Below are 17,348 nucleotides of genomic sequence, written 5' to 3'. Positions count from 1 at the left end.
CCACACCCCCCCTATAACCACTCTAAAAATCACATAAAAATATATTGTTTATTTTTGTTACAACTTATAAAATATAGTAACAAACTCAAATGTAACTAAATAAAAACAATTCATTTTAACTACCTATTTATTTAAATAGTTCCATAATTTATCATAGGTTTGTTCTTTATTATCTTAAATAATAATATTTTAAAGGTAATTGATTAAATAATAATACAAAATATATAAATAATTATTAAATCTATGGTAAGAAAAATTATGATTTGATCACGTGCATTTTGATAAAAATGCAGAATGATGCAGCGTCCCGTGCGTGCCTCTTCAAAATGAGAGTAGGGGTACGCTAAAATTTCTGAAAAATTAGTTGGGGTACTCCGTCCCCCTGCGTCCCCCCCCAAGTCGAGCACTGGTATTACTGTAAGGCAGAACGACGGAATGGTTCATGAATAGTATTTGTATGATATATAGCTACCAGTTTTAATTTTTCCGGACTCACCATAAATAAGTCGGTTGTGTAATATAGGTACGTCTAATGCACGGTAGATGGCGTCACAAAATTAGTTTAAGACAACAGTACAAATTTTTTGTCGAAAATCCCATAACTGTTGAGTCGACGTTTCCGACAAAAATATTTTTTTAAGTGTCTATTGAGTTATTTTTCACCTACCTACACTGTTCGTCTACTAACCACTAAAACCACCGCATACGTATTCATTTGTATCTTCGGAGATTGGACATAAAGGATAAATCTCAGAGCGTCGCGGTGTAATGCAGTTAATTGTTCGACGTATGTTCTGGTGACGACCGGCAAGAGAACTTCTGCGATCATTTATCACATTACTTTCGCAATTAAATATAAACTTCGCGGACGTCTGATAAACGGGTCTCCTATAAAAGATGAATTCAATTATTTTTCTCCGTCTAATTTTAAACGGTTCATTGTGCTCAATCGCCCAAGGACCAACTTTTGAAACGAAAATTAATGTACTATATTGATTTTCAAAACGGTTTTCGACGACGACTATCACAACATCGCATCGTGTGATTCGCATATAATTATATCCCATATTTCATTAGGCATGGACGTTTCAAACATAATCTGTAAACGATAAATTGAGTGTTTCTCGTATGTACGTATATATAGTGCATCCCAAGAAGATATGTAGTTCCGATCTGCAGGACTAAAATACGTAATATACATATATACGTATGGGCCAACTTTTTGTTCTTTTTACACTCCAATCAATCACTATCACAAATAAATCGTGGTAAAAAATATTTTTTCGTACTAAAAAATAATGAACATTGCGTGCATTTCAGCGATTTTATAATATTATACAACGATTATGTTATTTTGATGCAAACAAATGGAACGTATCAAAACTTATAAATATTGTTGAATATAATTAATAACACTCTATGTTTTCATAAAGTTGAAATTCAATTTGCATGGTAAAGAAAACATTGTTGTTAAAGTTATATTGTTCCTATAATTACTATGACTGAGCAGCAAAGAATATTATAAAGTCAGAGATAATAATAATATTAATAACTCTCAACTGTAATGTCGAGATCTACGTTTGATTCCTTGAGAAGAAAATAAACTTTTATATAAAATATGGGACCGTCAATGTTATAACATTAGACACGTAACGAGATAATGGTACGGTTATTTAGTTTAGCTTATTTCATTAAAATCTATAGTAATTATTCGTTAGAAATAATCCGGGCCCAACAAATTCAATGTCTATAATAATACGAATAAATATATATTAAATATATCAAACTTTCCTAACGTAGAGCGCATAATAATTGTTACTGCCTACTATAGGTTTAATAAGTATATAACGTAATTCGATTGTATTTCCATCGTCAAATTACTGACCTAAATGTGGTTTAATCCAGATCATTCAACAGTTTTATAAAACAAAATAGATTTTAAACAAAAATTGTATTTTGCGTTTAAAACAATTTATGTAAAAATATGCCGAGTGTGGTGAAAAGATATTATATTATCTTTTAAGTGTTTTAAATTCATTTTTTTTTTAGGGTAGACAAATGCTCAACAATGTCCGTGATATTATTTAGTTGTACCTAAATGAATCACATAACTTTAGGTTTTTTTCCGCATTTACACTTCATATATTTTACTGCACAAAAAGTTTTATTTTATTTTAGCTTTATTTTAGATTCTGAGTGAAGCGATGAATGTATTGATTTTACAACGATGTGTTTTTATTTTTGTCTGTCATCAACTTTTGGGGCAGTAAAAATGCTTCGATTTTCTTCAACCACATCTTTTCTGGTAGAAAAATGAATGTAGTTAGTAGTTTGAGGGGTGAAAATAAAAAATTCCCAATAGTCATTATAAGCTTCAGGAAACTCAAACAAACAATTAAAGAAAACTGAAATGTTTACACAAAATCAGTTTTGAAAATATCGATTTTCTTATTTGGTGTATATCTAAAAAAAATAACCGTAAATACATGAACTTTTTACTGAATTATTTATATATTAGCAATTTCTCAGCACTAAAAAATTTTTCGAAATATTGCGACTCTGTTTGATGTTTTTGAGCAATATATAGGCATAAGAAAAAAATTGAGTTTCATTTATTTCTAAAGTTTCGAAATGTAATACAAGGTTTTCTTTAGTTTTCTTACATTTAACAACAACAAAAAATGTTTGCCGGAAGGTCAAATAAAGTTTTACAAGCTTTTGATGTTGGACATTTGATATTCACCCGTAAATTAACAAATTCTTATAGAACGATTTTCTTATTTTGTTGTTGTTCAAAAACTAATAACTGTAGGTACTTGACATTTTCATCAAATGTTTATTTTATCATTTTCTACACATACCTAATAACATTTTCAAAGTATTTTGACTATAGGTTTGAATTATTTACAGACAATTTTTATTCTATAATTTCAATAACTTTTCATTTTTTGAGTCAAAAAGCTTGAAAAATTAATTGAAGGTTCCTTATAAGTTGTTATAATGGCAGTTAATAAATAAATACATTTTTATAAGTATTTAAAGTTAAAATGTTCACAACATTTATCAAATTTTGAACATTTTCAAATAGTTTTATGGTTGAAAAATTATAAAATGTTGAAAACAAAGAGGCTCATAAATAGTTTATACTGAACCGAAAAATCTAAAAAATATAGAATCACAGTTCATTTTTATATACCTACATTTTAAGTTCAAATTTGAACAAAATTATATATCAAAACCGAAAATACCGAAGTGTTTTAATCATTTTCTTGTAATTTAAAAATATTATTCGTGGGTATATGAAACTGTTACCCAACCTGTATATTATTATATTTTATACACACAATGACGTATTAAAATGTAATTTTTTTGGCAAAAAATTATTTAACCTAGTGTTGTATTATTACCTATAACAGTAAATAAAATTACTTCGTCACAATAATATCATTAAATATATTTAGTAATATTATTATAGGCTGACAGACCTTCGATCAGAATCATTTTTCGTATAGTATATTGTAACCTACAATGATTTTACATCGTTGAATTCAAATTTAACACATCCATTACAGTGACCCTCTAGACACATAATGTACAGCAGATCGCTTACCCGCTTTTTTATTATTATTTTAAAACTAATTTTCGTCAATAGTTCTTCTTGACAATCATAAATAAATTATCAAAAAAATTGAGAAATGTTTTTATATACAATAACTATAGTTTTTGACGAAATAAGTCATACTATCGAAAACAATCGCACAAGCCAACCAGCGTTGTACGAACGTAAAACGACATCTGGTTTTAAAAATACATTTTTATATTTCAAACATGCAATAATGATTGCGGGTTTTGTAAGTGTACCGTAATATTGTGTTAGGTATATTAAAGTTTTTGAATTTATCTTAGCGATAGTTGTAGACAATTCGTAGGTTACACACAAAATAAAACGAAAGTTGTTTTAATGGGAAAAGTTTATGATAAGTCATGACAGTTAATATGACAACTGTAGTTAAACATGTTTTATAGCAAAGAATCATGGTAAAAGGAAAATTATTTTTCATCGTAATAAATTCTACGCAACAGCCGGGTGTTATATTACAGAAAATGAGTACAAAATGACGGTTAAGCTGATGACATCTCTCAACGATACGTTTTGTTTAGTTTTTTGTGAATTGAACCTGCAAGTGTCAATTACAAAAACTGTTGTCACTGAAAACATGAAATAATATAATTCTTACGAATATATTCAGGTTATTTAAGGCCGACCAAATGGTTTTATCAAGCTTTTAATTCAGAGTTTGACAAATCATTTCAATGACAACACATAACATGTCAAATTCATTTTTCACATACAATAATGACTACCACATTATAACATAAACCATTGGCCGTCATTTCAAGCTTACATTTTATTGATTCAATTGTTTTTTTTTTTTTTCAAAGACACATTGCCGAGGTGAAAAGTAATATTTTTCACTCTCCACTTTACACCATTCAGCCATTATAATAGAACAAAAACTCTGAAAAAAACGAACGATATGTGAGTACGTACCTATCGACATAATATTAATACAATCCATAAATATGGTACTCCATCGCAATACACAACAATATCACACAGCCCGTCAAGAAATACTTTGAACTTTCCTGACCACTTGACAGGGCCTGCGTTCTTTCCTCAACCGTACACACTTCCACTCTAGCCCGAGAGGTAGAATGTCGAGACTAATATCATAAGATCGCAGTGGCCCACTGTTAGGCGTCCGGCGCGTGAGTCACTGGTTCAAATCCTGCACCCTGCTAATTGTTTTCATTTAATTCTAGATATCTCTCCCAAGACCGGCACCACACCGAAGGCCCGTCAGATTGAATTGATGAGACACCGTTCGATAATTTTGTTGAGAAATTAACAACATTTTGGAATTACACGTGTACGAGTTAGATAAAAATAAAGTTATTAATATACGATAAATATTATACTAGTCAGTTATTATAATTAATTATCTTGTTCTACTGCAATATTATTTCATGTACCTATATTGCCTATACGATAAGCCGTGTTACAAATATTGTGCGAACAAAATAATCTATTTTCAGAGTATTAGAGTTTCCTCCCGTTTTATCATATCATAATTATAATATTATATGTTTATACAATATGATATCGTTAAAATTTGGTTTCAAATTTTTACTCTTATAAATTCATAGATTATAGTGCTTTACGGCAGGAATTATTTGGATTCTCTCCATTTTTTTTTATTCAACCTGTAGGTTGGTTTACAGTTATTCCACATTTCCACTTTTCCACTTCAACCAATCATTTACCATTTTGTTTAGTCCCCGCGTCTTTAATCGACTGTCCTATAAAGAAACTTTTGAATCTATAAAGAAATTACACCCCATTATGGATAAAATTTAATTTAATTTTAACATTAAAAGCGCAGCTGTAGATTTATCAATCATTTTTGGCAGTTTTTATTTATTTATATAAACTGAACAATTTTAAATACTATACTAATTTAACGTTATTTTTGTTATACTTATTCAACGAACAGAGTCTGAATGCTAGTACCTACGTTGTATGTTACTGCGTAGAGAAACTTCAGACTATAAAATATATTTATATACGCTTTATACATACTGAATAATAAACACTAAACAGAACTAATTACGACTATTAAAAAAAACATTATTTATATATATATATATATGAATGTTTTGTTGAACGAGTTAATTTATTTCTTCGTCCGTTGCCAAAATCCCCTAAGGATTGCAAAGTTTCACGAAACCATTCGGCTTAGACACGCAGTCAAGTGGGTATTTGAATGACACGGATCACGAAACCCCGAAAATAATGACATTCGATAGTACCCTATACGCCTTTCAAATGTGCAATTTCGGAGGCTGAGCGAGTTCTAAAGCTAAATACCAAACCGTACACGTTTTATACATGATCGGGTTTAATATTGACCTTAAAATATATTACATGGCTATTAATATTAAGAGCTTTTGAAACTGTTTATGCTCGAAAAAAATCGTTTTACCGTAGTCATAACATATTGGTAAATTTGAGTGTCTTGGGAAATAAAAAAAATACAACTCGACGACATGTGCAACGAATAATGCAGTTGAGTTTTAATTAAAATTCATATTCTTATACTTTCTTGAATTCAATGTAACTTGGGAAATTCCTTATTTGTATAAAACGAACGTATTGATTTACATAAATTTAACTATATTATTATACTAGGGTTTTCCTTGGTTTTCACAGAGTCCGTCTCTCGATCAATTTTTTTTTATCACTGTCGCATTCGTTGTGAATGTATGTCAACAATAAAATACATCGCTGTCTGCGTATAATAAACATTAAACGCATCATTGATTACTTTTCCGACAACTAATCGCAATATTAATAAAATATTATCGATTTATAACGACGACGTGTATCTAGAACGTTGTGTGTTTTATAATATTATGTTAGTGGTTCTATATTATGTCGTTTCGATTTCCACGAACATTGAGCAGAATATAACTTGACGGTTTCAACACACTGGAAACAATATTATTAAAATCAACAAAATTGTGTCACCGCATGGTAAACGACGTTATGCAGTGACCTTGCGTGGTTTACGAACACTCTATATTACATTATATTTCGACAAAACGGTAGGTATTCCGTTTGGGAAAATGTGTGCGCGTAGGGCTGTACGATTTTTTTTCGATATATGTATAGTTATTTAATTATTATTGAAATTCACCAGGCGCTTCGCATAATCGAGTTTTGACTCGATCGCGGTATCGCATGTGAGACGAGGGCGACAGTCGTGTCTATGGCGTGCAGTGTAAGTGTTTGTTTTCGGAACGAACAACCGCGAACCGGAGACGCGGTACCAGGTAGCTGTCCGCGGGGATATTCATGGACCGCAATTACGCGAGATTGTTAGGAAGGCTATAATGTAATGACAATTTTATCGCGTTATTAAGACGCGCTCGGATTTATAATTAAATTTAAATTGATTTGTCCTTGTTATGTTGGGTTAACGGCGGGAAAATTTCGCGTTCGCGACTGTGACACCGCCGAACCAGCCAGGAAATTAAAAACGCCCAGTAAAAAGTTGTCGAGGTGAATTTGTTTTGAAATTTTTACATTTGTTACAGAATATAGAATATTATGCTGGGTTCGTCCCGACCGCGTATTCCTCTGCGAATATGGCAAACTTGTAACGCTGAATCTGATCCATTATCTTGCAGTTCAGTCACGTAACGTTTTAAGTACCTGTTTAGTATAAAGACGTGCCACATTGAATTAAAATCTAAAAACAGATTTTCACACCGTACATAAATACCACACACAACCCACGCAAAGTACAAAATCAGATGATGGACACAAGACCGTTAATTATACTGTCGTACTATATATTAAAACTCGACTAAATTGGAAAATTAATTTTTTGATATTGAATTAGTCGTATTGATTTATTTTTTGCCACGCTCGTCGACATAATCATAATTTACATCTGACAAACAATTAACGGTGTTAACTATATTTATACCGATGACACGGCGGTGGTGCTTGCTTTTTTCGATAATCCCGTATCAGCTTCACAACGTCACTTAAATCTAAATGGAACTCAAACTGGGGAATAAAAATGAATACTGACATATCGATAACGGCTCTTTAATATATGTTTCACCGGTGAAACATATTATACTATTCTTAGGTGCATCCAAATAGTGTAACTGTCAACACGGACTTATATAATGTGATTAAGAAAATTTTTGGATTATAAAATAAAAAAACATAATGTGTGGAAAATATTCTGTTTTTGTATAAAGGACATTATTTTTGCTATCTGTCGTTTTCGTCCACATCTGTAGATTACATTTTCTGAGTAGTGCCACTAATATTATAGCAATATAATATGATTATGACATAATTTTGCATCATAACTTGTCAATAAAATATGAAAATAAATAATAATATAATATATTGTAAAAATAACATAGGTAACTGTTAGACATCCGTAATCGATAAACATAGATATTATGACCTTTACGGCTCACTGTATATGTCGATATAATAATTTTAAAACCAACACAAACAAAATATAATTTAATTTTGACGAACAAGAAAAAAACTTTATTATTTATTGGGTATGCGGTATTATTAGTGAAGTATAGGATATATTAGATGCTGTTTTTAGATATTACGTAGTGTATTGTATTCTATTTAGATTTATAAGACCAAAATTAAATATCCGGTCACTGTTCAATTATAAGCATGGCTGAGAGGCATGGGATATACTGTATACCTACATTAGTGACAATACACGACAGACTGTTTAATTCCAAGAACATTACGCTTCCATATCCTTTTACTGACTTACGAATATCCATTTCTAAATATAATTACTAAGAATGCTTTGAATCAAAATATCTATTACCTACTGGAAAGATTTATTTTCCTAATTTTGACAATATTTAAAAAAAAAAAAAATTAAGCTACATGTAAAATGTATATCTCCACAATTCTGTCTTTTAATTATTATATAACTGCACTGACAATAAATTACTTATAATTTTTACCCATGATAGGTCATAGGTACATCGAATACAATCAATAACGACTAGGTACTGCTACTGCTGCTGCTAATAATATTATGCTAGTTTCAAAAACAAATTTTAGGTATAATTCCGTACGATCTACATATGAGGAAGTCAATCTTAAAAGTTAATAGTACCCGAAAAATGTGACGGAACAATTCAACATAACAAACTAAAACCGGACAGATAAAACAATTAATGGTTAAGTTTAAATTTGCTGTAAATGATAAAACTGATATAAAACGTAGAATATTAATAAGAAAATAATTTTGTTAAAAAAAAAACAACATTTATAAATACTGAAGTTTATAATGCGTAGTACAAATACAATTACTTTCGTTCCAGGTATAAAAAAAAAAAATGTCTACAATTGCTTGTCGGAAAGTATTCAAAAAAAGTTAGAGACAACGGTGACAATAGCGAATTATTGCACGATTGGTGATAAATTAAAATGATAAACGAAAATTCGAATGACAGTAAAAAGTTGCAATTTACAAGAACGATTCTTGTTTAAAAATTAAATTTGAAATCAAAAAAATACTTGGAACTGGAATTTGATGCGAGTAGGTAGGATTTCAATTGGTTATTCAATTGGTATTGAAATAAGCTGTGGGAAATTCATTTTAGACTTTTTTTTTAACATAATATAGTATAGTATGCATAATATTATAATTGTTTCGTTGTCGTATAATATAATTAATATTAAATTATAAACATCAAACGTTCGAAGAAATTCACTCATAATGTGTTATTAATAACAACTAAATTAATTAGTCATATTTTGAAACTTTAATTTAAACTAAGATTAATCGGAAATCCATGAATTTATGTTTAAATCGCATCATTGCATCAATATAATAAAACCACTCCAAGAGATTACACGTAAACAAAATTAATTTTATGTGATAATTGCTCGACACGAGGAACGTTTTCCAAAGTCACTTGTACACTACTACTGAATAAATATAAATTTTGACTAAATCGGTAATCTTAAATCATTAAAAATACCGTATAAATAATTAGTTTGTACAAACTACAAATACATTGATCTGTACCTATGATAATATTTAATTGACTCTGTTGTGTATCTAACCTGTTACTATATACACATAATAATTTACAGCTATTTTTTTTTAATTTTCCATTATTTTACACCATTGAAACCATTAATAAAATATTAAAATAATTTAACCAATTTTAATCGATCTAACCTAAACAAATATTGTGTAAAAAAGGTCTGACAAGTAATAATGCCTGTGGTTTTAATAATAATATATTATAATCTAAACAGCTTCAAAAGCAATTTATTGTAATAATACTGATTACAGTTACCAGATTTTCACAAAATTCATTGAATTTATTTTAGTTCAATTTAAACCCAAGGTCTTTCAATGAAGCTGAACTGCTTAAAAGATGGTATATTTTTAATGGAATTGTTTTCATTTATTTGTGGTTTGTAAAATAAATATGTACACATTAGTATGCCGAAAAATTTATAAGCTATTCGATATATAATTTTATTTTACTTGGAAGTGAAGAATAACTAATAAGAAAAATATATATTTTAAAAGGAAAAAATATTTTTAAACAATACGTTTAGTATAAGATAAAGAGTTATTCAAGAAAAAAATCGTTAAATCGGTTAACTATACTAAGTTTCAATGTTTGATAGCTGACGTTTTGATTTATGATAGGAAGTTCTTATTAAGATCAGTTATATGACTTTTTGGTGAAATACATTATAACACCGCTTTAGGGACAATTCAATATAAAAGTATAATAATTTATAAACTTTAAATTTATTTATTATAAAAAACTATAAAATAAATTCATGGTTATTCGAAGTAAATATTTAAATGTGTTCTAAATCAATTAGAATTTTAGTCGTTAAAACCATCGCATTAAATAGTTGTATTTTTAACGAAAATACAATATTTATATTATGAAGTATACAGTAATCATAAATCACAATGTATTATATTGAAAAAAAACAAATAATAATAATAAACTAATGAATTTCCGGTGATTTCTATAAGCTATTTTTATAATAATTAACTATAAGAACGGTGGAATTGAAGTTATTAACATCAATTAAAATTTATTAAATTCTGTTTGACCATCCTACGTAAGTGCGTAATACTTACTATTGTTGTGATAAACGCATAAATATCAAACGTTTATATTCAAACAACTTAATATAAAAGTAAAGCTATTTAAGTTGGTAGGTCAACAATTTGTACGAATCATAATAGTATTATATGAATATAAGATATTTATAACGCAAGAATATTATCTTTTGAAAACAGTTTTACCGTGGATCACATAAATAAGACTGTTGTATCGTTTTTCATGTTTCATGATAATTAAAGGTATCATGCTATAGTATTAAAAGCGAAAATTTAATATTTATTCAACAGCATTTTCTGATGGTATTAAATGCTTATGAAATTATAATTGAACAGAGTCACATAACTAGGCTTAACATTTTTTAAATAGAAATCTTGACTGGTGACTAGTGTGTAAATCTTAAACGTAACCTTAATAAACCTTAAAAAACCTTAGATCGTATTGATCTATTATGTGCATAATGGTATTATATACATGCGTGGTATTTAATAATACAAATATTCTTTAATTATGAATAGCTACGTAACGTGAATTATCAGAAGATATTTTACTTAGTCCCATTAATTCATAATAATATACATCGTAAAATCATCTCAAAGTGCTCGTTAAAATGAAAACTTAAAATTTAAAACCTTTTTCGTTTTGTTCATTATAATATTACAGTGTGCACCAAAACGAAAGGTCTGATATAAACTTAGAAGTCAGGTCATGACTAAATAAACAGGCATGATCACTATAAAACCAATTTTTCCTATCACTGCACATTTTCCCGAGACATGGCAAAAACCGTATAATTCCTATATAATTGTAATGTGAAGAACATTTTTTTCTACGATATTAGTGTTTCTTCCAAGTCTGGGGAAGTGTAATATATGTATAAAATATGCGTGCAGTAATCTAGTGATCATGCCTGTTTATTTTGTCATGGGTCAGGTAATAATTACTTGTGAACATGCGTTAACCGGTAAAGGCGAGAGTAAATAGACAATAAGCACGATTAAAGATAGTATGGTTGCCCAACGAATCTAGAAAAGTGTCTACCGAAATGAATCTCCATTATCAGTATTAAACAGCTGGAAACTTACGCTCTAGCGCTTATTTGTTGGAGTGACTCTAAATGCAATTACCTTTCAAATATAAATTGTAGTTCCGTGATAGCCACTATGACATATAAGCGCTAATGCTTAAGTTTCCAGCTGTTTAATTTAACTTTAATACTGATTATAGAGATTCATTTCGGTAGACACTTTTCAAGTATGAGAATCATACGTCGATGGGCAACCATACTATCTATAGCCGTGACAATAACAGACAATATAATATAGTATAGTCAAGCAAAACCGTGCATGTGGATCTTAAATGTATAATCCACGGAAATGTTTATAATAAATCGTCTCCTACAGCCGCGAGCCGTCTCGATGGTTATTGTTATCCGAATGAAATACGCAGTGACAACTGCTGTATTCGTTAGGACCATGGGCATTGACGGGTCATTGTTATTTTTATTATTATATCGTACAGGTATTACAACGGGTCGACGGTTTCCGATATAATAATTATAAATTTGTGAATTTCTCTATACGAATAAGAAATAACAACTTTATACAGTGTCTACGCCACGATCGTATTATCTAAAACGCACTCACTGTAAGGTCTCGCCGGGAGTGGCTGTCCGAAGAGCCGCGTACGTGGACACCAACAGTGCCGGTATGCCCCAGCCAATCGTGTGCAGGAACGGCATCACTTTGGACTCGGTGAGGAACGTGACCACCAGCAACGTGTGCAAGTACAGCCCCTCGCAAAACATCCAAAAGTACGTGGCCACCAGAAAGTACTGGACCAGAACGTGTAACAATTTGCAGCCCAGCTAAAAATTTCGATTTTCAGTTGGTTTGCGCGTAACTACCGTTTTCTCGGATATATTATGTATAATTATCATAAATTGAAAAAAATAAAAATAAATTAGTCGTTCGTGTAAATAAAACGTTGAGATCCCGTTTTCCGCGTGTTCGTGTCTTATGCTACTTACCCCGTTCGTCATCAGCACCGGCAAATTGTCGACCACCGCCTCGTACCACACCAACCACAGACAATTATTGACGGCCAGCGATATGAACAGATTCTTGTGTATCTGTATCCTAGTGCACGTGAGGCTCCTGGAAATAATATTAAACCCAGACCTGCAGTTAGTGTCTATATAATTTTGTATATTATTACACAGGATTTTCCTAAAAAAAATTGATTTTTTATTACGAAACACTGTGGACACTAAAACGAGATCAAGGGTTTTCCGAAGGCATCCTAGCTGACGTGTTGTTAAAAAAAAAAGTATATACTATTAGCAATTAGGAGTATGGTTGTCAATAGTATATATTTTACAATCGATGATACAAAAAAAAACCCCAACAGTTCGAAACTAATATGAACAACAACGAATTAATTATTAATCCGTTTCCGAAGTATCTAAGTACCAACCAAAAAATCTGGATAGGATATCGAGACCGGGTGTTTTGCTCATCTAATCACACGATAATGGTAAGTATTATGATATGAATTTTTAAACCAATAATATATTATAATCAAAAAACGATTTTGAACGAAGCTTATGGTAGTTAAACAGTATTTGAAGGTTACAGAAAATTTAAAAATAAAAATCGGAAGGGACCTATTCAAAGGACTATCAAGACACGATTTTCCATCTTTAAAACTGCTACATCATTTTTTTTCGCTCTCTTTCGGTCTTAAAAGTATTCACGAAAATGAGATAAAAAACTTGTAAAAACAATACATTCCTATTGTTCCACTTCAATTCTGAAAACATTTTTTATATCACTTTATTTCTGCAATAAATCAAGTTTTTTTGTTTTACTTAATGATTTTCATTTTCACCCCTAAATTCGTATTTAAGTGGTCATCTTAACCGAATTTCAATTCTTCTTTTTATAATGTATCGCATAATATAATTTTTTTTAAATGTATCTACCTAATTCATATAACATACACACCATTCATATGCTGCATAAAAATCATACTACCAGAATATATATCAACTAACTAAAACAATCAAAAATTGATTTTACCTGAGTATACGAACATGAGTCAACAGAAAGTTCAATGGGTTACAAACTCGTAACATAATATGATTACATGTAAAATGTTCTACAGAGAAAAGTGGGCATGACCGAGTATTAAAAGTGGGTACATTATAGATTAAAATTTAGTTTTACTAAAAGCTTATGGAAATTAACTTAATTATTCAAAATAGTTATAAGCAAACTAAAAAATGTTGTACCTTGCAGCCTGCAGGCTAAAAAATACAGTATTTTAAGGTTTGACTAAAGCTTTGAAATATAATTATTCTCTAAACGATTTTAAATACCTACCTAATTAAAAATAACTTTCATGAGATGTATTTTTATTTTTAAATTTAATTCCTAATACACAGGTTACAGAACGTATCTGAAACGCTTGAATGTATACATTTTCAGAGCGTAATGGAATATTCTTAGCAACTATAATAATATTATTATGTCACGGCTACATATTTTACAGTTATGACTTATGACACGTCTTATTAACGTAGGTATCTTTTTATAATGCGATATTTTTTACATCTATGTTTAAGGTAAATGTATAAATAATAAAGTTCATATTTTAACTAAAAAAATATTGATCACTGTACCCCAGCATCGATGACATAAAACGAGAAACGAATGGCTTATTTCGCACGTTGGGCAGTTATCTTTTTGTCATTATCATTTATTTACAAACACATTTATTTAGATTAAAAAAATAACCTTTTAAAAATATATGGCAGCTAATCGAAAAATTTAAATTGACCGTTCAGCTGATTTTGAAGTAAATATGCGTGTTCCGACGCGAAACTAAAATAATTATTTATCGCGCAACTGGTGATTATTTATATTTACTGACGTATCCCATGGGCTGAGAACTGTGTGGGACCGCGACTATACTACATCACTATATAGTGTTATAGATAGGTTTAGGTACCTAAATTCCTGCCCCGGTCAATAGTGTTATTTCCAGACCATTTCCCCCACACACGGACAGCTACAACTGTATTGCACGCCACCACCACCACACACACCGTAGGTATTAATAATTTCGAACGCCAAATCATACCAAACATACAATATATACGAGCAGCGAACGGCCCTGTTTAAAAGATGCATTCGCGAAGGGTAGTTTATTGTCCCCGGGGGCTTAATGCGGAGTTGATTTTAGTTGAAGAGTTGATCCACGAAAAATACGAACGTTTCGGTGGGATTACAGTGTTTTTCTTTTTGAAAAATATTCAGTGCCCGTAGTAAAAAGACATCATTCGCGTGAATTTGATTGCTTTGGGGATTTGATGAGAGTCGTTTGTTTGACGTTCGAATCGTCTAATAACAGTAATTATTTAAACTTCAGAATGAAACTACAGTTGTCATCAATTAATTGTCTAAGATCGAAATGGTTTTAATAGCTGGTTTCCACTTAGTCGTCTAGATTAAGAACTGAGTTTTAGAGCGTAACGTTTACTTATTCTATATCATATACACAGTACACATAATATAAGATAAGTAGGTATCTAAGTACTATTATACTTATATATTTACTATTTCTTATCGTTATCATTTTTTAAATTCCTAACTTTTTTATTGACAACATGCATTTTTTATTTTTTATTCCAAGGCAGACAATTGGTTTGAGTAGGTACCTCCTTGGATACATAAAAATCGAATTTTGGAAGAGTAGCTTGTAAGCTATAAGTATTTAAAGTTTAGATGAGCGGAGTGGTGTGGTATATATGAGGTAGGTACCCCGCAAAATGTTGGTCAAATGCTCCGCCAAACTTAACTTTAAAATACTTATAGGTATAAGTTATAACTTATAACTAATAATCAACTTGTCCAACATTTTATTTTTATAGGTCGAAACATTCCGAATAATATTCTGCTTCGTAATATAAAATTAAAAATGTATGTTGGCATTCAAAAAATTCAAAACCTTAAAAAAATTACGATAAAAAATATTATAAAATATAATTATTTTTCTAAAAACGTAGCTGGTCTTGTTATATTTTCATATACGTTTGTGTTTACTGAAATAATGTCGTCTCACGTTAAAATTTAAAAGGATCACTCCGTATTATGGTGTATCAACGTGTGACTTGTTGATCTTTCCTATTATAACATATACGTCTTCGGCAGTGAATATTTGACGTGCAGACCAATAATGTACGCCATGTACCATTATATATCTGTATTATAATATCATAGAGATATTTCGTGGAAAACGGACGATGATACGTTTTTTCCACAAATACCGTTTTGTGAAAATATTAAAAAATTCCACGCACGTAGCCGAGCCAGTATACCTGCACTTTATGTGTGTGAAGCAATAAATCGAGGGGAGTGGCGACGACAACGATCTATTACAAAATTGTATTATAAAATACGTGCAGCGTATAGTACCTGAAATAAAAGAATATGAATATGGAAACCGCCAGCGCAGCCAGCGACACGGTGTAGCCCCATTTGTAGATCATGTTCACTTGATTCCTCAACTAGAAAAAAAGAAAAAGAAAAAAGGTAAAGTAAAAACCGTCCTTTGTTCTCGTCGACAAAGTCCGTCGACGGTGTGCAGGCCATCGATGTGTTAACGCGCACACACGCAAAATAAAAAGCATTTTCAAATAAATATTATGCATTTATTTTCAAAGAAATTTTATTCCGGCCAAGGTGAATGTATTATATTACAAGTACCTACAAGCATATTGGAGGGGGTGCTTAAAAATGCCTGCAGGAGTAATATAGGTAATTGGGTATACACTGTACACCAATTGTCCTTGGTTGCTGTTTTTAGCATTTAGAAAATGTAGCAGTTGGCAGTTTCCCTCAACCAAATGTACCAATTTATTGCGCTCATCGTATATAAAAAAAAAATATTGATAGATTAAATTTTGTAAAATCTGTTAGTCATTATCACAACTGAAATAGTTTTATTAATAGTTATTAAGTTAGTTAGCTTATCCTGCACGAAGTTTCATGTGAAAAATTAAATAATGTCAGTGGATTTACCCTGTCTTAAACTCCGTTAAATGTAAACTTTACATATTTTAACACAGTAGTTTGAGTAATTCACCAAATGTTCACCCAAATTTTTCCTTTAATGAAAAATTTATTCTAATTCTTATTTATGGAATTTTTAAATACCTATACTCAAAGACTATTATTTTTCAAACTCGTGAATTTTTTTAACACTACTTAAGTCTTAAGGCCTTAAGAGGTATCCTGTGGCGATATAAATTTCTGATTTTTAAATGAGAACCTTTTTCTGTAAATTACTTTACTTAGAGATAGCTTTTTTGAGTTCTAATTGTACCTAATTAAAAATTCAAACGAGTAATTTCTCAGTTATTAAAATATTTGTACTAAAGATAATAGTCCTCAAAAATGGTTTTACAAAAATATAAAATAGATTTAATATTGGATCTAGTATTTATTATACTTAGCAATTTTTAAAAATGTATAGATAATGAAAATATTAATCACTGAAATGTTCAAATTTCCGTAGCCCCATATCCTACAAACTCGTAAGCATGGACCTATTAT

The 17,348-nt window shown here is 30.3% G+C and overlaps 1 protein-coding gene across 1 annotated transcript in view; it reads right to left on the bottom strand.

Moving 5' to 3' along the window:
* The window catches only part of LOC100160028 (calcitonin gene-related peptide type 1 receptor), a 69,139-nt gene that overhangs the window by 3,091 nt on the left and 48,700 nt on the right, over positions 1–17,348 (bottom strand). The window contains exons 6-8 of the mRNA XM_008186614.3: positions 16,209–16,300; positions 12,761–12,887; positions 12,378–12,598 (exon numbers count right to left, since the gene is read on the bottom strand). Of these exons, the coding sequence (XP_008184836.1) occupies positions 12,378–12,598; positions 12,761–12,887; positions 16,209–16,300 (440 nt within the window). The remainder of the gene's footprint in view (positions 1–12,377; positions 12,599–12,760; positions 12,888–16,208; positions 16,301–17,348) is intronic.

The sequence above is a fragment of the Acyrthosiphon pisum genome, chromosome A2 (genome assembly GCF_005508785.2).
Source record: "Acyrthosiphon pisum isolate AL4f chromosome A2, pea_aphid_22Mar2018_4r6ur, whole genome shotgun sequence".
NCBI classification, from domain to species: domain Eukaryota; kingdom Metazoa; phylum Arthropoda; class Insecta; order Hemiptera; family Aphididae; genus Acyrthosiphon; species Acyrthosiphon pisum.
Note: the sequence above shows the minus strand (reverse complement) of the source record. Positions and strands in the feature narration are given on the sequence as shown.